This window comes from Strongylocentrotus purpuratus, unplaced genomic scaffold (assembly GCF_000002235.5).
Source record: "Strongylocentrotus purpuratus isolate Spur 01 unplaced genomic scaffold, Spur_5.0 spur5_scaffold_13, whole genome shotgun sequence".
NCBI classification, from domain to species: Eukaryota; Metazoa; Echinodermata; class Echinoidea; order Camarodonta; family Strongylocentrotidae; genus Strongylocentrotus; species Strongylocentrotus purpuratus.
Window position 1 is genome coordinate 36,622,591 of NW_022145598.1, and position 25,838 is coordinate 36,648,428.

Genomic DNA, 25,838 nt, shown 5'->3' on the forward strand with positions numbered 1-25,838 from the left:
CGCTATCACCGTCATCATTATCGTCATCACCACAACCTCCATCACTATCATCGTCCTCATCATCGTCATTATCATAATCACAACTATCACTTTCATCATCACTATCATCGCTATCACCGTCATCATTATCGTCATCACCACAACCTCCATCACTATCATCGTCCTAATCATCGTCATTATTATAATCACCACTATCACTTTCATCATCACTATCATCGCTATCACCGTCATCATTATCGTCATCACTATCATCTTTGTCACCATTTTCATCATCATCATCCCCATCATCATCATCATCATCATCATCATCCCCATCATCATCATCATCATCATCATCATAATCACCATCATCATCACCATCACCATCATCATCATCCCCATCATCATCATCATCATAATCACCATCATCATCACCATCATCATCCCCATCATCATCATCATCATCATCATCATAATCACCATCATCATCCCCATCATCATCATCATCATAATCACCATCATCACTTTCATGGTTTATCATCATTACTATCATCGTCATCATCATCACTGTCATCACTAGCATCACTTTCACCATCAGCGGCATCATCATCTTCATCATTTGGATACCAGCATCACTCTACCTTTATCATCACCTTCATTAGCAATATCATCACTACAACAGATAATCAAAACAAATAAACACTTAGAAAATATCTTCCAAAATAATACTTTCAGAATATGTGCATGATTTTATGAAAAAACAAAATTATGGGCAAGCGTGTATTCAATCGGATCTCACAAAAGGTAGTGACAATATTTTCTGCATGAGTGAACTCTAGGTAAATAAAAAAAAAACCCTCATGAATATTGTTTTTTTGCAATCACGTTTTAATCGTGAATTGGATCAAAGTGCAAATCAGGCAGTAATCGCAAGTGTTCTGCTAACTATTATTATTATTATTTCATTATTAAGTATTTGGCATCACCTGTGCCTGGGAGGCAAAAAACAAACTGAATCACTGTAGCCCTTGGGTCTCTCCTCCTGGTATAGCTGATTGGGGGTGTGGAGGTGGGCCACTACACCGGGGTTCCCCCTACACTTATACTGATAGTTCAGTGGGTTCTTAACATGCAAAGATGGTGACTCTCCTCTACACAGGGCCCCCATTTTACGTCCTATCCGAGGGACAAAGTATTTTCCACTTAACCTGTGTCTATGAAACAAAGGGAGGGGCACGTCAACACACAACGCAGGCTTTAGTTATCTGCCTGGGTTGGATTCGAACCAGAGATCTTTGGTTTGACAGACAGACGCTTTACCGACTTAGCCAACTATGAACAATTGATGTGAACAAAAATTTGATCTATAATCCTATACCCAGCTTCTGCATACATGTACCTCTAGTGGCATATCTAGAAATTCATAAAGGAGCTCACAGACTGTTAAAAAGGTACCTTGTGCAAGGAATTCTTACTAATGCCCTCACTGCTGTGTATTATTTGTATAATCATCTCAAACATCATCATCAATATCCTGACCATCACCATCTTTTAGTACCAACATGAAAACTCACTTTTTCATCTTCAATACGTGCTCTCTCCAACTCCTTCTTTCTCATTTTGCTCCGCTTTCTATCAAGTTCTTCTAGCATTTTCTCTTCTGAGAGGCTGGTTCTATATTTCTGAAAATCTTTCCAGTGACTGGAAAGTACCCGGAACACTGTCAACTGTAATAGAGCATGATACAAAAAATAAGATATAGAGAGGTTAACTTCTGCCATCATTCAAATGCGTGTCAAGAGAGAGAGAGAGAGAGCAAGAGAGAGAGAGAGAGAGAGAGAGAATGAGAGAGAGAGAGCAAAAGAGAGAGAGAGAGAGAGAGAGAGAAAGAGGGAAGACAGACAGACACAGAGGAATAGGGAAAGAGAAAAGTAAAGAGTTATGGTATGGTACTGATAACTAAAAAATGTACATTGTCACAAAATGATCCCCAACTTCAAAATTGTAAATGTTAAATCATGATTTATTTAAGGTGTATATCTGTATCTTTAATAGAGAAGCAGTGTTATCCATTGTTGGTGAATTCACTAGAAATATATATGTCAAGACAGAGCTATGTTATTCATGTTTTCTCTGATTACAGAAATAAAAACAAACCTAAAAATCAAACTTCAATGCCCTATCTACAAAACCTTGTTGTCTTATACACCAGCTCATAGTCTAAGATCATCACACCAGCATCTTCTTAAGATCTCAAAGACACGAGTAGCCTGTGGTGAAAGGGCTTTTACATCTGCAGCACCTGGTCTTTGGAATAATTTACCATTTAATTTGAGAATCATTACTTCCTTAAATCTTATCTTTTTTAACAATACCTGTATTTGGCACTATGACACTCATCCAAACTTTCTCACTCTTTCTATTTTTCAGGGGTGATAGTGAGCACTAAAAAACAAATAGGTTTTTTGTTTGCCCCTCAACCACGCCCCCCTTAAGTAAAAAAAAAAGCGAAAAAATGGCATCTAACAACATTCCCCCCTTTCGAGTAAGAAAATTGGGACAAAAATAGGGCAAAATAGGAAAGAATAGAGAAAATAAGGGGAAAATCTGGAAAATCAGGATAAAATAGGGAATTTATTTTTTTTAATCTGGAAAAAAAAAAAAAAAAAAAAAAAAAATTGGAAAACCGATTTAAATCTGGTTTTTATCAGGCCTGATTTTTCTTGTGCGCCTCGGAAAACATTGTCTAGATAGACGGCGCTATACAAATGCCTATTATTATTATTATTATTATTATTATTATTATTATTATTATTATTATTATTATTATTATTTCATAATATATACCTGAGCATCTCTGAAGACATAAGGTCCCATTTCCCTCATACGCTTATCAAGGATCTTCTCTGCTTGTTCTGGAGTGATATCAATCTGTAGACTGGATCCCATCTCAGAGTTGATAAAACATCGTAAGATGGCTTGAATCTTCTGGTGTATTAGGACCTCTTCACTATGCACATGGTACATCTCCTACTCGGATTAAACACGGACAAAAATCTGATGCTAAGCCTTGTACAGGAATGGGTTCCCTTAAAGCCCCACTGCACTAGTTTGGCCAGGAGGGATAAGGGATATGGGACAGTCCTTTAAACAATTTTCCTTAAATCAAGATTATAAAACATGATATGAAATTTGAAATGTTTTTTCACATTTGACCTTTCCTTTTTTTTTAATTGATACTAGCTCTACACAACGCTAGACAGGTATAGAGTGGTGAAGTGTGACGTCATCAAAAATCAATTTTTGGAATTTCTCAATTGTTTCTTCCTTTTTTGAAAGAGCATCAAAAATAATGTCCAAATGTAGAAAACCAATTGAATATGTTAAGTATGGGCTGAGATATGACCATCTGAATAAATAGATTTCCTATAGGAACTCAGTGTTATAGTGCTCTGGTTCATAACATTACAAGATTTATTCAGATGGTCATATCTCAGCCAATACTTACATATTCAATTGGTTTTTGACATTTGGACATTATTTTTATGCTCTGTTGGAAAATGAAGAAAAAATTGAGAAATTTCAAAAATGGATTTTTATGTCAGAGCTTTGGTAATCTATATGACATCTATCTATTTCTTAAGTGAGGACCCTCCCCCACCCGTAATCACTAACATATTCTTTGTTCTTTACTATCTATCTCCACTACATAATTTTCAGAACAAAATAGTGTCATTTTGATTTTCCAATACTAAAGAACACATTCATTTTTTTCCTGCACAAATTTTACCAGATTAAATCTCAGATATAATGCTTACCTTGAACTTTTGGACCTCGATCCAGAAGAGAACGTCATTCTCCAGGTTTTCTCCTTTGAGGCTGACGTACTTTCTGAAATGTTGGCATGTGATGGGGTTGACTAAAGCTTGGCGTAATGCAATGATCTCATGAGAGGATGACACAAAGCGACTCTCCAGTAGCTAGACATTCAAAGAAAGGGGTAACAATTCAAATGAATAAATCATTGTACAATGAGGCCTAAAAAAAAATAATTGTATTGCCCTTTGCGATCGACCCAAACATCTTGAAATCTATGGTCGGCTTGAAAAAAAAAAAAAAAATTAACCTTTTTTTTGGAGAAAAAAAATGTATTACCGGTAAAGCATTCACAATTAAGAAATATCAGCCAAAAGAGGGAGTAAATAAAAAAAATTTAAAAAAAAATTTAAAAAAAGATTTCAGACTAACCGACCATGTTTTAGCACTTAAAGGGCAATACAACATCTTTTTTGATTAGGCCTGATGTATCAAACGACTTTGAAGTAGCTAAACATTCGAAGAAAGGGGTAATAATTCAAATGAATAAATCATTGTACAATTATGTATCAAACATTGTTTGGAGTCCTTTTGCCAAATGTCTCTTAAGGGATCAGCGTAAGCATACATATTTCCAAATGAATGACCTTTGATTTCTTGAGATAAATATCCATTACAAGATATCTGGAAAGTCCATTTATACACACATAATAATAATCATAATAATAAATGAAACTTATATGGCACCAAATCTACAATGTGGAGTGCTCAAGGTGCATGTAGAAATAATTCATAATCAAAAAGCATTTTTACATGATTTTTAAAGGAATCAGAGGTTTGACACTTTCTGATGTCTTCAGGAAGGCTATTCCATTAAGTAGGACACGCGTGAGCACTGAAAGGATCCCCCCCCTCCTAGTTTTTGCAACTTTAGGAATCACAAGATAACCATACATACATGCATGTACTATCACACGAAAGAGGAGAAAGAAAGAAGAGGTAACAAAATGTAAACAAAATAATCATTAAATAGCACCAAGGATGCTGATAAACAGAGGTAAGCTAGGTACCTGTATAGTTAAACAGGTTGGTAAGAAAAATGTGTGCAACAAAGAATAATTTTTAAATTACTTTTGTTTGTATTCAAAATACTCAATAATCAAGCTCCACAATATTTACCCGGTAGATACCTGTTTGAATTTATAAACACCTGCCAGGGCAGTCTCCTTCTCACATATTCAGTTATCCGAACATTAGCCGGTGATAGGGCATGTGTCTGCCTCAAAATACTGGAATGATCTCCCACTTAGAATTAGGCAGTCTCCATCAGTTATTACCTTCAGAAAGACCTTAAAAACACATCTTTTTTGTAGTTTGTAGTTGCAAGACTGTTTTATTAATTATATGTATTTATGTAATTTTTATGTTTATTCACTGTAAGCGCTTTGGGCCTTATGGGAAAAGCGTGGTATAAGTAATAATAATAATAGGGTTAATAAAGGGAGAAAGTGTACCTTGTATATAGCCATGTATCTCTTGCGTTTATTAGCCATGACATCATCCACCACGTCTTCCAGTCTGATATGAGGGCGCTGTCTGTCTTGGAACGTCTCCGTCATGATAAATAGAGGGAGCCATTTACGAGCTAGACGCTCCCTCACATACTTCTGAGCCTCCACCATTATCTGATTAGGGGGGCGATCTTGAAGCAGTTTACCCCACCCTCCTCCTGCCATCATTGCCTAATAACAAGAATGATAATAATAATAGTATCCATTTTTTTTTTATATTGCGCCATCTCAACATGAATAGCGTGCTTAAAGCTACGGTCACAAAGGTTCGTTCGTACGAATCTCCCTGTTTTTCCATTGTCTTTCCGAATTTCCATTGTCTGAAAATCGTTCGTACGGCGTTCGTAGCAGTTCGTAATGGCATTTGTGACCGAGGCTTTAGGCACAAAAGAGGAACATGAAAGTACAAGAAAATGAGACAACTTAAAAAATACAAGAAGATCTGCTGGAAAGCAATTTCGAAAAGATTAGTTTTCAAGGTAATTTTTAAAGCAATGTAAAACTTTTAATTTTTTGAATGTCCTGTGACAACTGACTCCATAGCTAAAGTCCAGCATATGCAATGGCTCATCCCGTCATGATTTCTCTGTGTTAGGAACAAAAAGCAATCAACAACACCAAGTTATTTCAGTAACATTTTGGTAATAATACCAATTAGGATATATATCGAAGCTTCTAAAGACTTGACCATTGGATCACCTGCCGTCAGATTTCACCACATACAGTGAGTGATTTCAAGTTGGGTGTTTAAGGCTGGTGTTAGTGTTTAATAAACACTAACACCAGCCTAATCACCGAAATGGAAATCAGCTTGTGTAAAGGCTCTCATATCGTCAACTTCCGGTAGCTATAGTGTTATCAATTTTGCAAAATTGTCGTCTGCTGAACCGACCTTTGTGGCAGGTGTTAATATTTTACGTACAAATGTCCTATTCACTAACACTAGCCCCTAGGGATTAAGCAAATGTTGATTTCCAGTTCGGTGTTAGTGTTGTACCGCACAACAGTCAACACACAAACGACGCCAATTTATTGTCTGATGATCAAATAAAACTATGTGAAACAGGTAATTCATATATTCTTTTGTGTAAAATGAGTTATTTTATAAGACCAGAGAAATAGGTGTAAATTTATTCTGTACTTTTCATGATATCTTTAGTTTTGATGTACTATTTTTAAGTCATCGTCGTGAAATCAAGAATGTGGTGACGTCACAGCTGGTGTTAAGCTATCGATTTTGATATCGGTATCAGGCTCTTAATTTCATCAGCAAATTTTTCGCTTGATTTTAAGAGCTCTTGACTGCTCTTAACACTAACACTAACACTAACACCCAACTTGAAATCACTCAATGTGTGTTACCATCTCCACTTTCATTCCTACTACATAGTCACAATGAAGGAATATGGAAATTTAATCCTGATTTAATATTAACTGAATGCATCATACGTTATGCCACAGAAGAACTTCTACAAAAGGCAAAGTCCCTGGAAATCCCACCAACAATTAAAGGACTGTATGTCTACTGGTATTAAGAATAGATAATGATGAAATGTGAAAAACATTCATCTATTTAAAGCTCAATTCATTTTATTTCCATTTCTCTTAAAAAATACATTTAACAATACATTATACATATAAGCAAATATATAAATAATACAAAGAATATGGAGGAGCCAGCAGAGGCCATTGGCCTCTAAAAGGCTGGGCTCCAATGTCCGCAGATAATACAGGTAATACAAAGTAAAGAGAAAAGAAATAATGAGTAGTAAATAAATAAACAAGTGAGTACAGGCTAATTAAATTAAACATAAGATAGAAATTCCTTCATTAGATAATTTTTGTATTTTCGTTTTAAGTGACAGGAACATCAACTCTTGCCGGCTACACACATGAACGTCATACCTCATGCTGTTGCATTCTGGTTGCAGGACTGTTTGGACCAAAGAAGTACTTTTTGTTGAGGTACTTGGTCTTGATCTCAGTGGCCTTTGTATCTCGCTTCTTGGTGTCCAGGTGTGGAGTACGACGGAATGACTCGATGTCAAGCCAGCACATCAGATCCTTCAACGCATAGTTCTCCTCTGATGTTCAAAGTATATGGTCAATAGACGATTTTATATCATGCATCAAAAATGTATTGGTTTTTGATTGGTTGAGAGCTCGTCATGTGACCAGAAATATTTCAACTATTTTAAGGTTGCTTTGAAAAAGTACTACTACTATTTGGGGAGTTGAATTTTTTCTTTTTAATTGATTTTTTTTCTTCTTCAAATCTTAATTTTATGAAAACAAAATATTTCAAATCTTTTTCGATAGAAATTGACATTTTTTTGTTTTTTATTTTATTTTTTCCCCCAAAATTGTATTATTTATTAATTTTTTTTAAAAATAAATTTTTGATGCAGGATATAAAACAAAAATACCATGCCTCCTATTTGAGGTACTGGTTAAAACTATGGACCTCTCTGACTCCAAAAGTACCATTTGTGCCCATAAGCAAATAGTACTATTGGAGTCACCTCTTGTGCATAGTTTTAACCAGAACCTGTCAAGACCGTGTATATTTGTATACCGGTACTAGCATCCCAATACTGTCAGGAAGCAAATGCACAGAAACAAACTTATATACTTGTTTATATACTTGTTTATATACTTGTTTATATGCTTGTTTATTTACTTGTTTATATGCTTGTTTATATGCTTGTTTATATACTTGTTTATATGTTTGTTTATATACTTGTTTATATGCTTGTTTATATGCTTGTTTATATACTTGTTTATATACTTGTTTATATACTTGTTTATATGCTTGTTTATATGCTTGTTTATATACTTGTGTATATACTTGTGGATATACTTGTTTATATACTTGTGGATATACTTGTTTATATACTTGTGTATATACTTATTTATATACTTGTGTATATACTTGTTTATATACTTGTGTATATGCTTGTTTATATACTTGTTTATATGCTTGTTTATATGCTTGTTTATATGCTTGTTTATATACTTGTGTATATACTTGTTTATATACTTGTTTATATACTTGTGTATATACTTGTTTATATACTTGTGTATATACTTGTGTATATACTTGTTTATATACTTGTTTATATACTTGTTTATATACTTGTTTATATACTTGTGTATATACTTGTGGATATACTTGTTTATATACTTGTGGATATACTTGTTTATATACTTGTGTATATACTTGTTTATATACTTGTGTATATACTTGTTTATATACTTGTGTATATACTTGTTTATATACTTGTGTATATACTTGTTTATATACTTGTTTATATACTTGTTTATATACTTGTTTATATACTTGTTTATATACTTGTTTATATGCTTGTTTATATACTTGTTTATATACTTGTTTATATGCTTGATTATATACTTGTTTATATACTTGTTTATATGCTTGTTTATATGCTTGTTTATATACTTGTTTATATGCTTGTTTGTATGCTTGTTTATATACTTGTGTATATAATTGTTTATATACTTGTTTATATACTTGTTTATATACTTGTTTATATACTTGTTTATATACTTGTGTATATAATTGTTTATATACTTGTGTATATACTTGTGTATATACTTGTGTATATACTTGTTTATATACTTGTGTATATACTTGTTTATATGCTTGATTATATACTTGTTTATATACTTGTTTATATGCTTGTTTATATGCTTGTTTATATACTTGTTTATATGCTTGTTTGTATGCTTGTTTATATACTTGTGTATATAATTGTTTATATACTTGTTTATATACTTGTTTATATACTTGTTTATATACTTGTTTATATACTTGTTTATATACTTGTGTATATAATTGTTTATATACTTGTGTATATACTTGTGTATATACTTGTTTATATACTTGTGTATATACTTGTTTATATACTTGTGTATATAATTGTTTATATACTTGTTTATATACTTGTTTATATACTTGTTTATATACTTGTTTATATACTTGTGTATATAATTGTTTATATACTTGTTTATATACTTGTTTATATACTTGTTTATATACTTGTTTATATACTTGTTTATATACTTGTTAATATCTTGCTAGAAATGTATTTAAAACAAATAATGACAAAACATTTTATAGGCTTACCCAATCTACACATAAGGTTTTCATTTTTCAACAGCAAAATTGGTCTTGATGTATACCTTGTATTTACTGCTGGAATACAATGTAATTGAATGTTGAATCTAAATTGAAATCAATTTCCTGAGCAAATTGCACTTGCTTCTGAGTGATATATAAAAAAGGGAATGTAAGGAAAGAACACCTGTGTAGCATTTATCTAGGAATTTTCTGAATTGCTCTACTTCCATTCGATTCAGGATAAGTTTGTCTGGAATACAATGTAATTGAATTTGAATCTAAATTGAAATCAATTTTCTGAGCAAATTGCACTTGCTTCTGGGTGGTTTATAAAAAGGGAATGTTAGGGAAGAACACTTGTGTAGCATTTACCTAGGAATTTTCTGAATTGCTCTACTTCCATTCGATTGCGGATAAGTTTGTCAAAGTCATAATCTCTGAATTCTGCTGGGACTTTCTCTGCAAGTGTCTCATAGTAGACTTCTCTCTTAGTCTCTTCGTCCTCTCCTTCCATCGTAAAGTCTGGTGTTGCAATACGCTGTCATATAAAAGAGTACAAAACTTTCATATAAAAGAGTACAAAACAAAACAAAAGATGTAAATAATCATATCTGATTATCAGCTGCTGCGGTAATATCTCCAACAGTGACCACCTTCCAGGAGGCTGCTCTACCCATCATCAGAGCGTTGCCTCCTCCTGTTAGGTCCAAGCTACTGTAGACTCCACGTCTTGGTTTTTACTTGCACGTCCACTGTTTTATTGTAAATAATAGACATCATTCACCGTTTTGAATTACTTCATGCACTGTCACTATGCCAGCACGTTGCACAGACATCCCAGTTTAGCTGTATGATAGCTGCCATCGGGATTATCTCTACAAGTTACAAGATACACGTCTGTAAAAACCCAATACACACTCTCACTGAAACTACTTAGGCATACTCTACGATAGCAAAAGTTATTTCCAGGGGTGTGTTTCATAAAGATCCTAAGTGGAACTTAACTCTATTAAAGTTGGGCTTTAAAATTATGGAGAGCCATTTGTAGCCTTCAAAAGTATAATCAAAAGCAAAAATTCAGTTATTTTAGACTTTTTATAAATTCCACATTAAGAACATGAAATCTCCTTTATAATAGAAAACATAAAGGATTTGAAACAACATTTTATGCCTTTTAAAATAACTTTTTACAAAATATTTTCATAGATGCTAACAGCTTTCCATAATATTAAGTCCAACTATAGAGATAAGTTCAACTTAGGATCTTTGTGAAAAAAAAACCCAGGATAGCAAGGTTATTTCCTGGAAAAGCTGATCTCTTTTCTTCAGCTCCTGTTTTTCAATTCTCCCCTCATAGCAATCATTCTTTAAAATCAGGATACAGGGTGAAAATCAATGTACAAGTTTGTGAAATGAAAAAGGAAGTACGTTCAATTGTTTAATCTTTTCTTTTGAGGGCTTGTTACATTGTAAAACAAGACAAATGCAACTGCGTCTCCAATATACCTCCAATAGTCCCATATACATCTTTCTGTATACAGTTCTTGTAACTTTACCAAGACTGGCCAAATTTCTTATCATTTTGATGGTTCCAGAACCTTGCAGTACACACCAATACTTGTATGTAAATGCTAGATGATCAACCTTTTCTGATCGATTCCACAACTTTTCTTTCACATTGCAATCGCATGACTGGTCTTTATCTTTAAGGAATATATGTACATACCTCTCTCATGAGTCTGCGCTGCAGTTTCTGTAGATGCTTGGATTTTATGTTGTCCAATTGCCTCTCTTCTTCAAGAAGCTCAATCTATAACAAGAGGACAGAATGACATACTTTCATTTGAAACATTTTTCTTCAATGAGTAAATAATAATAATAATAATAATAATCTTTTTAGTCCACTCCAAATGTTATTAAACCGAAAATGGAAATTCCTTTTGCCCAATTGATCGTGAGCCCGGCAGCCACTGAGCAGCGCCAGATCGACGTTGCTCTATCCCCTTATTATTGAACGCCAGACAAGGTAGCAGCAACTCCGTCTTTTAACGTCTTTTGGTATGACGCGGCCGGGATATGAACCCACGACCTCCTGGTTGTGAGGCGGACATTCTACTAACTGAGCCAACACACCGGTAAATACCGTCTAATGCTCATATAAACTTCATCCAATTTTGGTTTGAATTGCTTTAATGCTACTCAAAGTTTCGTGATAATGCGGTACTTTTATGACCCTGTGATTCATGGCATCCCATACCAAAATCACAGATGAGCAGCATTAGCGATGAAAGAAGTAATTGTAAATATCACAAATTTAGCGATGCAATCGGCGGTCCCACTTTGAAAATTTGAAAACATGCATTTTTTTAGCATAGCAATATAACAACATGGTTTTGAAAACTCGACACTACAAGTACAATCAAGTTAAATGTTTGCTCTTTCATTAAAATTTAAAGAGAAAATTGTAAAGCAAATTTTTTGTTGGAGTTGCGGGGATTTACATGTACATGTTTCTATGCGATTACGCGGTTTTTATGGGTTTTTTATGGGGTTTAAATCATATTTTAAGAGGTGATATCATATTATCGTATTTCACTCTTATTATTGTACTAAATATGATTTCAATCGTACTGGTTGACACACACGAACATTGTCCCGGCCATCATACTGACCTTATACCAATACACACGCACACACACACACACACACACACATCATACTGACCTTATTTGAAAGTGAACGGTCATTCTCTTTCATGTCCAGCCATGGGATGAGCAATGTGGCTAAGATGTGTTCTTCTAGTCCATCAAACAGGTCTTCATACGGAGGGTTGATCTGACGGAATACTTGGTACCTGATCACTGGAGGGCACCTCACCTCAAAGAAGCATGTCTCAACCACATACTTGGACTGGATTGTCTTTATCATCAAGACAAGAATTATAATGAAAAAATGTTGACAATAAACAAGGCCATGGAAAATAAAATAACATCTTTTAAAATGTGGATCTACAGAAGAATGATGAAAATATCCTGGAAACGAATGAAAACCAACAAAGAGATATTGCACATGGCAGGGCGTAAACAAATTGCACTAGTAGGATTAGTTAAGGAGAGAAAAATCAAATACTTTGGTCATGTTAAAAGACACCAAAGCATCTAAAAGGATGTATTGGAAGGAAGAGTGGAAGGAAGTAGACCTAGAGGGAGACCCACAATCAACTGGAAAGAGAATGTCAAGAACTGGAGTGGACTAAAACTGCAAGAGTGCACCAGAATGGCAGAAGATAGAGTGAAATGGAGAGATGTTGCAATCAACCTCTGTACCGGGAGAAGATACTTATAGATAGATAGATAGAAAAAATGTTTATACACAAAGTGAGATGTTAAAACTACTCAATTACATAATTGTTTTATAAACATTAAAAGTTCTTTGTACAGATAAAAGTAAATCCATACAAATCTTTAACAAACAGTTTCAAATGATGATGCTATTGATAATAACCTAAAGCCCTGAGGTGAAGAGCATTTTATTTTCCTTTAAAAAAGCTGAGTGTAGGTGGCTTCAAAGTGCTTAAGACATAAAGCCAACCAATAATTACAAATCTTTTGTAAAAAATTCTTCTTGAAATGTCATTTTATGTGATTTTTTTTTTACAAATCATCAAAACTGAAACTCACTCAGAAAATGCAGTAGATTTTGTACACAACACAAACCGCCTACTCTCCTTTTAAAACAATCAGCAATTTTACTGATTTGAAATGCACATTTGCTTTCCTCATCAGAGAAAGCAAAAATACATTCATTGGTTTGGAATATTTAAAGAGTCCAACAGGCAAATTTGATCATACTTTATCTTTTGATGTGATATAAACAATGCATTTTGCATGATTGTTGATATTCAATGCATATACATGTACAGTACAGGTATGTGTACATACATGTGTGGACTTCAGCTGTTACATTCATAGTCTTCTCTCGCCACTCATTTCTGGTATAAAGACTCAAGGACTTACGAAAAGGTTGAAAAAAGCATCTTACTAACCTTAGCTTTCCTTGTGACATTATAAGGGTTAAAGACATCTGTGTAGAAAAGAGCATGGTAATCCTGAAGCTCATGCCAGCAGCCCAAACAGTTTACAGCTACCTATGAAAGCAAGAAAATAAACTTTACTGAAAATATCTGCAATCAAATATACACAAATTTTACAGAGAGTATAACATATTCACTTCTCTGTGTATATCTCTCAGATAATGGTTCCCAAGCCCAATACCATCAATGTGTTAATATCTTTATACCGGTAACTAATTGAGTTCCAAGGTCCTTATGGGAGTGTCATGGACGAGTGGCTTAAGGCACTTGACTGGAGATGCGAAGGGTTCGAATCCCGATACGGCACTAATATCCTTTAGCAAGATATTTACCTGCACTTGCTACTCTGCCATAGTTCAAGTCCAACTTGAGTCGATCTTAGTCTTTGAGAAACACTCCCCCGGTGTTAACACTTTCAGGATCAAAAGGATTAAATGGTATGTATTAATAAATCTTACCTCATCTTCTCTCTTCTCTAGGAAGGTTCTAATAAAGCCACCGGTTCTTTTCTCCTGATAGAGATCCTTGAGTAGGCCTTCCATCTGAACTCCTCCACGGAACTCTGTATCATTGGAAACCACACTGCTCGTAGCAGAACATGGGCGGGATCCTTTCTCGGACTGACATGGCGGCGAGCTCAAGAATTCAAATTCACAACCAAGTTGGGTTAAAGGGTGATTAAAATAAACATGCAATGCTTCTGTGAACAGGTGGTCAGTTGATGGAAGGGACATACCAATGTCTTTTGTTCATCTACCATACTGATGAATGACTGGCATGATGATGTCATAGAAGTTATTTGCTTTTGGAGGGTTTTTGGTTAGGGATGGAGCTTAGCAGGTAGAACAAAAGTAATAGAAAAAATAATACAAAATATATGAAATAAATGTACATCTAAAAGTCAAAAGATATGTGATGTATACATAGTAACAAATCAACACAACTCAACATGAATTTCTAATTTAGTCACCCTTTAAAACATGTCAATGTTTCTTGAGTTATCGCGGTATCAAAAAGCGGGATGGATATGGACAACCCGAACCTACAGTGGTAGAGGCGTAAACATTCTCAAAGGAAGAAGCCTCATGAAGGAAAGCAGAAATTAGAGAAATAGAATGATTCACCTCCAAAACAAAACTGAAAAACAAGGAAGTATGAATTTTAAATATTTGACTCCTCTTACTTATGGTAATCTTGAAGTGATAGAATGTTATGTCAGATTACTCAGTATCCATCTACTCCGTCATTTATTCTTTATTTCATTGATAAGCCGGGTCTCATTTTAGTGAATACATGTTATGTATTGAGTGTAGCCCTGAGGGGAAAGTTACTTAGGAGAAAAATCATGTAAACTTCATGGTTTTAGTGTACATGAAAATGGGGGGTGGGGGTATTCGCGACTCTGTCACAGTCAATTTAAGATTCTGTGATCTTCATTAATTTATGTCAAACTTTCATCAATCTATTTCTCTGATTTTTCTGTTTCCAGATGTTCAAATTCAAATTAGAACAACTGTTGGATTTCCCTTTTTAATACAGCAAGCAAGGTACATGTAAATAGAGAGACAAAGCAGTGACATAATGCTCTAGAACCAACTATGGTGATCAAGGGCAGATCTGGGGGGGGGGGGGGGGTTCGGCGGTTTAACCCCCCCCCCCCCCTCCTTGGGCGGCCGAGTGAAGAAGAAAAGGGGGAAAAAGGAAGGGGAAAAAAAAAAAAAAGTAAAACGGCGGTTTAACCCCCCCCCCCCCCCCCCCCCCCTTGGCAAAAAGCTAGATCCGCCCCTGGTGATGTATGCATAAAACAAGAATAATGAATCTTACTGTTGTGAATTATTACTGCATTGAGATCCTCTGTCTCCTTGGCCCTCTGATGCATCACTCTTCACATCATCATCATCAACACGCTCTTCATCTTCCGTCCCTTCTTGTATCGCTAGCTCCTTCTCTTCATCCTTTACCGTTGGCTCGATCTCAAGTCGTTTCCTTCTTGTCATTATGGACGATGGAGGAGCAGACTTTGGAGGAACAGGTTTGACTCTGCTAATGAGACCAGGTCCTGCTGGAGAGCCATAGTTGATCACTTCCACTCTCTTCTTGGTAGGGATACTGGTAACGGATGCCTTACCAAGCGGTACGGCTTGTTTAGGGGAGATAGTTGTCAAAGCACTTGTGAGGGGTATGATAGGTAGGGTTTGGCTCCTATCATGTCTACTGTTTGCTCTGTTTCCTGATCCCTGAGGGCTACTGGACGGTCTAACGTCTGAGCATGATGGTGATGCTGGTGGATTCATCATGTGTTGATTTACATGAACTTCGACGGGCTGTAACAATAGAGAAAAAAATATATCTATTATTTAAATTATTTAAACATATTTGTTGCTTACACCCAGTAAATAAGATCGATTGATCGATCTGTATAAAAAAACAAATCAGAAAAAGAAAAAAAAAAATTCTACTTCTATATTTCTGGAGTTCAACTTGAAAGAATCTTACAGCACTGTTCATATGAAATTATAATATCAACATTTCTAATTTGATGTATCCGAAAAATGCAATATCTTACTGAAAGAGAAGAGACCCGATTCAGAATCAGATTGTACTAGAAAGGCAAGGTAAGACCTATATGCATTTCATAGCCGGATTGGAATAGAAAGATATACGTCAGAATCAGACTGAACAAGACAAATGCGATTGCGTCTCCTATATGCCTCCACCCTAAATTGGGTATAGGAAATGGATGGAATAATCCATGACATATCACAATGAAACCAAAAAGCCTGTACCTGGTAATCAAATGTCGACCGACGACTATGATCTTGACCTACTAGCCCCAAAATGTTGAGAAGGAAATACTACAAGTAGCAGTCGAAGGAAAACAGGGTAGAGGGCATCCACCAATATCTTGGACTGATGATATCAAGAAAGTGTCTGGACAAGGAATGCAAGGTGCAACACAAATGGCAGGTGAAAGAGTTGCATGGCATGCTCTCGTGAAGACCACAGCAGCGCTTTACAGCGCCACCTGAAGTTGATGATCGATGATGACGACCTTCTTTAGAGTAGTACTGTCACCATGTTTGAGGCTCATACAGTGTATCTCTTGTGGTTTATAAGATATTGCAATAGGGACTTTTAGATTTACACGACGAGAGCATGGACTGCCGCGTGTGACATTGTGTAAAGACACTGGGCCGTGCCCGGCAGTACCTTAAAAGGACATCACAGTACCTTAAAAGGATGTCACACATAGCGGTCCATGTTCTCGTCGTGTAAATCTAAAAGTCCCTAATAACAAGAAAGCAGGACGGACAGACAAGCCCAAAACATAGTCCCATAGTTATAGAGAATGAGACCTACCTCAGAATCAGCCGAATATGAGCGAAGTCTGGGGCAGCATGTCTTAGGGCGAAGGGGAAGTAATGTGACTGTTGGAGGATCTGGATGGGTTGCAGTGTCTCGTTGGGTAAGAAGCTGCTGTCGGATGTAAAGGTAGTTGCTTGACTGGTTCTGCTGGTAGGTCTCTCGCATCAGGAAACATGGCGCCCTGCATAACAGAGACACAGGGAGATGATCGGAATTGAAAAAAGTTATAATAAGAGCATACACTACGAACATGTCGGACAAAGAAAGCGGACAAAATATACAGTTCCTCATTCTACCCTCAACAATTGCTGCTATTATGTAAAAATGTGTAGAACAGGTGTCACATGAATATTCACCTATTCTACCTATTTTTACATAATAGCAGTAAATGGATGTTCCTTTGTCTACCACAGCAATTGTTGAAGGTAGAATGAGGAACTGTATATTTTGTCCTCTTTCATTGTCATTCATCTTAATAGTGATAGTAAACAGAATTGTGAAAATGAAAAAAGACTAACAAGATCATTAAAGAAAACTGAATAGAGAAAAAGGAAGAAAAGCCAACAAAAGAGGAAACAAAATAATTTGCCAAACAATGCACTTTCACTCATAAGACCTGCAACCATTACATGTATAACCAATGTAGAGGTGTCCTAGCTTGATGGATACATTATCAAAATGGTGGCATACATAATAATAAAAGTGGGTTCTTGTATAGCGCTCATGTCTTTCAGACTTGACACTCCTGGCGCTCCCGATTACGGCACTCTAGCATTTAAAGAAATTTATTTCTGCCAGGTACCCATTTACATCACCTGAGTTGGGGGTGGCAAATGTAGAGCACTGTCTTGCCAAAGGACATTAGTGCCGCGGCGGGACTCAAACCACGGACCTTGTGATCTACAGTCCGGGGACATATCCACTCGACCATGACACCTATATGTTCTCTTTCTACTTTTATACCAAGATTCTACATTCTGAGGCATGAAATTGGCACTATAAATATCACCAAACATGGAGGAAAATAATATAAAATGGGAGAATATATAGATACATGTATGAGCCAAGGTATGCACATGAGTTGCTTTATTTGATTGCTAATTTTTTTTTCACATTTAAGGGGTTTATTTTTATTGCGATCCAATTTTGGGTAACTCTTATTTTTTGACCGGGGACCCAAAGGTCACGAGCAGGACTCTTGTACCCAATTTTCAGTACCAGCCCTAGATGCAACATATTTGCGAAATCATGTTTAGATTTATTTTAGGAGTACATTTTCTTAAAATTAAAAAAGAGGTTCTCTTGTGTAGTTATCAAAGCGCAAGTAAGCCCTTCAGTTTTTCACTCCCACAAAAGCAACCATCCCTGTAGCCTATTAATACACCTGTATCAGATGAAGCTATTCCTATTCTAAAATAGAATTTTCAAAACCTGATCTACGAAATAGCTCAGGGGCATGAAACACTTTTGTCTTACCAATACAGGAGCAGAGGTTTAATGATATTGGTTTTGAGCAGAGCAAGTTATGCCTATTCTAAAATAGAATTTTCAAAACCTGATCTACGAAATAGCTCAGGGGCATGAAACGAATTCTTACCAATAAAGGAGCAGAGGTTTAATGATATTTGTTTTGAGCCGAGCAAGTTGTTCCTATTCTAAAATAGATTTTCAAAACCTGATCTACGAAATAGCTCAGAGGCATGAAACGATTGTCTTACCAATAAAGGAGCAGAGGTTTAATAATATTTGTTTTGAGCCGAGCAAGTTGTTCCATCGATGTCCAAATTGAAGGCTTTTTAAGACCCAGTCTTTCTCTGATGGCAGAGGACAGCTCACATTCGCCTCCAGTCTTGATGTACTTGTCTCTAAGATGCGATAGAAACCTGCAGAAAACACACTTCGGTTACTCCAACAAAATATAAACTTTCACCAAAAAAAATCAAATACTCACCATAAAAACCATCCAAAATTCTCTTTGACATCTACTAAACTATAACCAGATGTTCTGATTGACATACAAGTAAATGTGCAGTTAGCTGTTGCGGTTTTATGTCATTACAAATTCTGACATTACAATGTGACTCTTCCTGAGAACTCTGACTCTAATGATCTTCTTTTTTTGTTTCATAATAATCAGTTCTTCTTTTAAAAGGGATGCATACATGTACCATTATCATGTTTGATGTTCAAATTAGACTTGGAGATGTTGCAAAGAAAAGGAAAAAAAAACAAGCAGGACAGAACTTCTTTCACCAACCAGGGGGTTGTTTCACAAAGACTAAGATTGACTCTAAGTTGGACTTAACTATGACAGGCTGTTCATGCCGCTGTTTGCTCTCACCATTTATTGGCATTGGTCTCTCAAGAGACGTACAAATCATGGTCACAAATCTACAGAATTAACATTTTTTGATTATTCATTAATGAAGGAAAAAAATATCATCTGAAGATCATAATTGAGAGACCATTGGTGACAGCAACCAGTGGCATGAATGGCCTGCCATAGTTAAGTCCAACTTAAAGTCAATCTTAGTCTTTGTGAAACACCCCCCAGACGAGCAGTGTGAATTAACTTACACTTTGCACACCTCCTGCTCATCAATCATGGTTCCCCGGTCAATGTCTAACCATAAATTCCAGCACTTTTCTCCTTCTGAGCCCCAAAGAAACTTCTTGAAGGCATCTATACCCTTCTTACTGGTCAAGTCAAAGGTTTGTTTGGGTTTGTTGAAGAAGATATCCCGGCTTTCCTCTTCTTCTTCTGCTTCTTGATCACTGTCAAAGAGAGAATCTGCATCCCCCACTGTGTCAGCTTTACATTCAGACAGTGTGGTAGACAGTCGACTAATGGAACGCTCAACTTCATCAGGAACCTGCATCAAAAACAATAACGAATGGAGTCATTTAAAAAAAAACATATTTGTGGCTTACAACTAGTAAATAAGATCGATTGATCGATCTGTATTGAAAAACAAGTCAGAAAAAATCTTGGAACCAGCGGGACTTGAACCTGCATCTACTGCTTGCCGGACAGCGACTCTACCACCAGGCCATCACTGGTCCATGGCACAGTCACGATGAACTAGAAACAAATACCCAAGCTCTCCTGATTCATTCTGACTTATTAATATTTGTTAGTCTGCCATAGGAAATAACTTTTATTAATGTAATGCTTCCTGGGAGAAATTTCAATTATTTAAACATATTTGTGGCTTACACCCAGTAAATTTTTTCTGACTTGTTTTTCAATTACAGATCGATCAATCTATCTTATTTACTGGGTGTATAAGCCACAAATATGTTTAAATAATTGAAATTTCTCCCAGGAAGCATTACATATATAAAAGAATGGACTCATGTCATGCAAAGTTATTCAGAATTGAAAGATAATACACAAATGAGTTCATGATACGATCTATCCACCCTCAAGTTGAGGCTGTTTGCATCTATTGTATTGAAGCCTTAACATGAGCAGAGAAATCCTGTAATGAACAAATTAAAAATGTGTTATCTTTTTTATACACAGGGGTGATAGTGAGCACTAACAAGAAAATAGGTTTTTTGTTTTTCCCTCAACCACGCCCCCCTTGAGTAAAAAAAAAATTGGAAAAAAATAGGGCAAAATAGGGAAGAATAGAGAATATAAGGGGGAAATCAGGATAAAATAGGGAAGAAAAAAAAAATTGGTAAAAAAAAAAAAAAAAAAAAAATCTGGATTTTTTTTTTTTTTTTTTTTTAAATCGGGAAGAAAAAAAAATCGGGAAAAAATCGGGAAAAAATAAAAAAAATCGGGAAACCGATTTAAATCGGGTGTTTATCAGACCTGATACAACAAAAACTCCGGTATTAAAAGAATCTTAAAAGAGTTCATTTCATTTGTGAGGTTCCTTGGGCCCATATTTTTTTTATTTATTTATTGTTTTTTTTTGGGGGGGGGGGGGGGACACAGCGGACAAAACCATCAAACTTTCTACAGGTAATTTTAGCCAAATATACCAATAATGTTTGATTTGGTTCGGCAGTTGCATGTTCGGTGAAAATCGGCTACAGCACTAGGATTAAGCATATGAAATAATAAATGAAACAAAAAAAAAAGGAAAAAAAGTTCATGCGTATATGCATAATGTTCGTGGTCTGCGGTAAATTTGGTCATGATCTTTTCATTGGTCTTAAACTACCATGGCAACCTGAAAACAGAATGCCTTCAGCACTAAATTAGGTATTTATAAAAAATAGAATTTGAGCTTAATTTTGTCCTAATGTAAAAGAAACTTAGGCCAAGTCATGGCATGAGGCTCTTGGGGACAAAGACTTGATGAGCTCCCAAAATAGTTCAAGGATTGAGAATAAATACCTGCAGTGTGATATTCTTGGGAGTGACTAGACTTGATGGTAGTGCATACTCTAGTTGATCCTCCCACTTTGCAGTCAGGTCGGCCATTTTAACCCCTTCAACCTTCAGCACTTTGTCATCTAGAAACTTATCAATGTCCTCCTTGGATGTTTCAGTTGCAACTAATATTGCCTTCTTTAGTGAGATGGACACGACAACACTAGCAATATCACTTATATTCCTTATCTTGATAACCCTCGGGGTTGGGGTAGACGCAACCAATTCTTTCTCTTGTGTCTCAGACTCAGTCTTGTTTTCAATCTCAGTTAAATCAAGAGATTCTCTCTTCTCAAGCGGCTGACTGTCACAACCACTCTCATCACTTTCTACCGAAGCCTCGTCATCATCTTCTTCTTCTACCATTTCTGGTTTGTTGATATCCAGATAGTACGCCCCACCATGTCCTTTCTTTTCGATGTCGGCGGTCACCACACACACATTGTCACCGATTGGTGCCCGCCATTCACGCAGCTTTAAAGGATTCTCAAACAATGTTTCTTTGTTTGGTAGATCACTGAGCATATCCATACTCAGGTCCTGATTGCTGAGCGATGTATTTAAGCCATCCAATCTTGAAGGGCTGGCAAAGCCACTGTCTAAGGTCAGAGCAACACTACCAGGTCGTGAGGTTCCTAGTGCTCCAACTGCACTAGCCGGTCTATTGCCTACTGGATTGTCAAACAATGTTTCTTTGTTTGAGGTTCCGAGAGCTCCAACTGCACTAGCCGGTCTATTGCCTACTGAGTTTGTTGTGGATGTGGTAGCTGACATCTTGACGGTAGTGAACCACTCTTGAGTTTGCGTAGTTGAGGCTTCACCCATGCAAACAAATAAGTCTCGTATGGCTATGGCTTGTTCATCAACCTCAGGCGGTTCAATCACAGGTGGTCTTTCAATCGCAAATGGTTCATATTCTGGATCAATGAAAAGCTTTAATGGAGTATCAGATACCTTGTCGGCAATCTGAAATAAGAATGGCAAGTTTATAATACAAAACATTAGAATACATATACCGGTAGTAAAAATCTGGTGAAGATAAAAATAACATTAACAAATTCTGTCTCATACATGTAACTTGACAAAAGCAATATTATCATCCAATGATTTCCTGTCCACTGTTCAAATATTAGTTCTTGATTTCGCTTTCTTCCACATAATGATTTTGGTGGCAAAACCTTACATCGGATATACATCAATACCAACTAGGTTTTATTGTTTTCATATCATTGAGCATTAAAGATACATCAGCCAACATCAAATTCTGTAGAAGTTTGCAGGAATTATGAATGTGTGTCATGTATGTCCTATCTGTGAAATTTAAACATTAGCAGTGTCCTGATATTCAAATTATGCAAGGAAACCTGTTTACTTGCTAGAATTCACTGTCAGACACTATTGAGTGACTGACTGGCTTTTTTTCTTCTTTGCTATTAAATAACATACATAAAATGAGATGTAAAGGGTACATGAGCATTTGTCTACATCAATAACCCGCTTCTTGTTATGGCCAAAATCAAACTAATTGAATCTTTGTGCAACATAAAACGTACGACCATTCGGTACAATGGTCTGAAAATCAAACTATTACTTACTGGCTCTATAGCTCTTAAGTTGATTCAACAACTAATAAAACATTTTCAAGCCCCCTCTTTCTTAGGGAAGTTCTAAATTACTAGTATGTTTCAAATGCCATTGGAATTTAACCTTTTTTATTTTTTGGCCTGCAAATGGGACATAGTACCTTTAAGAAAAGAAGTAGAGTCAATTGAACTGTGTGAAACCTCTGAAGGGTATTAACAGCAGCTCATGAAGAACAATTATTTTGTCTTATCTTTCAAAATGTAACCCAGTCCGCACCACAAAACCACAAAACCACAAAATGTTACCAGAAATGACTTTTTAGATGAGGTCCAATTCAGTGGGCCCATGCATGTTTAAAAGAAAATCTTTTTGAATCAGGCCTATTAATTGAATAACCTTAAAGGCATCGCTTAACAATGTTAAGTCTGAGATGCACAGCCCAACGTGTTATCAGCGTCTGTGATATGGTGTAATATTGAAGCCCTTAAAAAATTTCAAAATGACCATGAAGTGCCTCAAAAAAGTAAAAATCTTTGAGTGACCGGTTTTATCACACTCTTTTCCCCCAATAGACTGTAGTGTTATGAAAACCGTTAGGAAAAAGCAAAATTAAGTTGATTTCAATTTCCAATCAGAAATATCTTGATAATCAGACAGGCGATTGGCTTGTAAAAGTCATGGAGTTCCTGACTGACCTAAAGTTTTATAATTATCATAGCAGCATGAGCTAATTCCATAATTTTGTTTCAGAATCCGAGGCAAAGACGTAATACCCAATCCCTTTAATGCTACATTTTACCTCTGTTTGTGAGATGAGCTTGGCCAGTCTGTACTCAATAAAACAGTCGCTCTGTAAGAATGTGGGTAGTCTCTCAGCCTTTATCCACTGAATGCCTTGCTCCTTGTTCAGACACTGTAATACACAACACAACATCATTAGAATACAGTGAAACCTGTCTACAAAGACCACCCAGGGGAGACAAGAAAAGTGGTCTCGATAGGCAGGTGGTCTTTATGTACAGGTTCTTTTTAATAGTACATGTTTCAATGGGAAACCATTTTCAAGGGAAACAAATATTGTGGTCTTTATAGACAAGTGGTCTTTGTAGACAGGTGGTTACTAAAGCAGGTTTGACTGTATTTATTCCATACATGAATATGTCCAAGCTATTATGCCCTATATGTTACCAATCATTTCTATGATTTCAGTGTATCTGCATGATGACTGAATCAAGCTGATAGCCTATTATAGAGCTTGAATCAGAACATACATCAAATATAATTATATTTCAAGTCAATTAATGTTCCATAAAATATATTTCAATAATAATTGGTAGCATATATGGGACACAGCTTGGCCTCGGCGACATGTATTTTATTTATTTATTTATTTATTTATTAATTTCTGATATTCATACAGGGTGGCAATTTCACCAATTTGGTGGCCTTCCATGAGGCCCTGTTTGGCAAGAATAAAACAAATAATAGCAGCAAAAACAAAATAGATAAATACTAAAGACGAAAAGACAAACAGGTACATGATAAATGGAAGAATTTTTGTTGGTCGTACCAGAGAAATGCCTATTAAGCCCGACTGGTTCATTTATAGTTGATCGATACACGTCAAATACATGGATATTACAATAAATCTTATTAAATAGGATGTAAATGGCACACTTGGCACACTTGGTACACTTGGTACACTTGGTACACCTTTAGTACTAACCTGTACTTTAAAGCTGGTTTTGATATCTGGCTCTTCCATCTCTTCAGCATAGTGCCAAGGCATCTTAGGAGGCTTCTTGGCCATCGCCACAGCAACAGCTGCCTTGTAGATAGGATTAGGCTTCTGCTGAGAGCGCACCAAGTCACGCAGACGTTGCTTAAGGCTTTGCTTGTCATCATTGACCACTTCAAAGCCACCATACTCCTTGTTGAAGTAGACAGGTTTGGAGAATGTCTAAAAGAAATATACATTAATTGCTTCAGCATTAGTCCTCATGTTATTGAAACTTATTCCTGCAACAACAACACAATTCCACTTCAAATAACAACAACCAATGTTTACCTTTCCTATAGCTTTGAAAAATGATATCCATTAAAACAAAGTAATTGGTAACAAGGTCTTTCAAAATAAAATTAAAGGGATTTTGTATCTTTGCCTCAGATTCTCAACAAAAGCCCATGCTGCAATCAGGCCTAAAAAAAAAGATGTTGTATTGCCCAACCGACCCAAAAATTTGAAATCGACGGTCGGCTCTTTAAACAATTTTTTTTTTTACTATTTTGGGGAAAAAAAATGTATTAAAGCATTAAAAACTGAGAAATATCAGCCTAAAGAGAGAGTTTGTTTAAAAAATTAAAAAACAGATTTCCGACCGACCGACCCATGTTTTGGCACCTAAAGGCCTCATAATTATACACTTTTAGGTATTTATGATTGAAATTAGAAATGTCAAAAACTGTTTGCCAAACAGTTTTGAACAGTTTGTTATAACATAAAATGAGTATGGTAAAACCTGCCTCTCAAAGATTTTTACGTTTTGAAAGCGCTTCATGATCATTTTGAAGCGCAATTTTTTAGGGCTTCAATATTACACCATATCACAGACACTGATACTACGTACATGTAGGCCGAGCCATGCATCTTAGATTTGTAAAACTGGAAACATTGTTAAACAATACCTTTAAGTAGAATAAAAAATTATGACTACATTTTAAAAGGTTAGAAACATGTCATATAAATGTAGATTCTCTAACCCTGCCAACATGATCAATGTGACATTTAGATCTTTTCTTGTCACCCAATGAATATCGGTTGGATTTAAGATTTACAAATTGATTCTTACATTTGAAATGAAAATTTGTCATCCTATCAAAAGAGCATCAAAGATTCAA

General features: G+C 35.7%; 1 protein-coding gene across 1 annotated transcript in view; it reads right to left on the reverse strand.

The window, feature by feature from the left end:
- LOC100889559 (regulator of G-protein signaling 22) overlaps positions 1-25,838 on the reverse strand; it is a 47,355-nt gene that overhangs the window by 12,617 nt on the left and 8,900 nt on the right. Inside the window, exons 5-21 of the mRNA XM_030983461.1 lie at positions 24,667-24,900; positions 23,740-23,853; positions 21,321-22,322; positions 19,544-19,839; positions 18,685-18,849; positions 16,961-17,147; positions 15,425-15,924; positions 14,059-14,236; positions 13,553-13,654; positions 12,232-12,426; positions 11,234-11,317; positions 9,880-10,045; positions 7,272-7,450; positions 5,310-5,537; positions 3,798-3,959; positions 2,827-3,009; positions 1,554-1,706 (exon numbers count right to left, since the gene is read on the reverse strand). Of these exons, the coding sequence (XP_030839321.1) occupies positions 1,554-1,706; positions 2,827-3,009; positions 3,798-3,959; positions 5,310-5,537; positions 7,272-7,450; positions 9,880-10,045; positions 11,234-11,317; positions 12,232-12,426; positions 13,553-13,654; positions 14,059-14,236; positions 15,425-15,924; positions 16,961-17,147; positions 18,685-18,849; positions 19,544-19,839; positions 21,321-22,322; positions 23,740-23,853; positions 24,667-24,900 (4,128 nt within the window). The remainder of the gene's footprint in view (positions 1-1,553; positions 1,707-2,826; positions 3,010-3,797; positions 3,960-5,309; positions 5,538-7,271; positions 7,451-9,879; positions 10,046-11,233; positions 11,318-12,231; positions 12,427-13,552; positions 13,655-14,058; positions 14,237-15,424; positions 15,925-16,960; positions 17,148-18,684; positions 18,850-19,543; positions 19,840-21,320; positions 22,323-23,739; positions 23,854-24,666; positions 24,901-25,838) is intronic.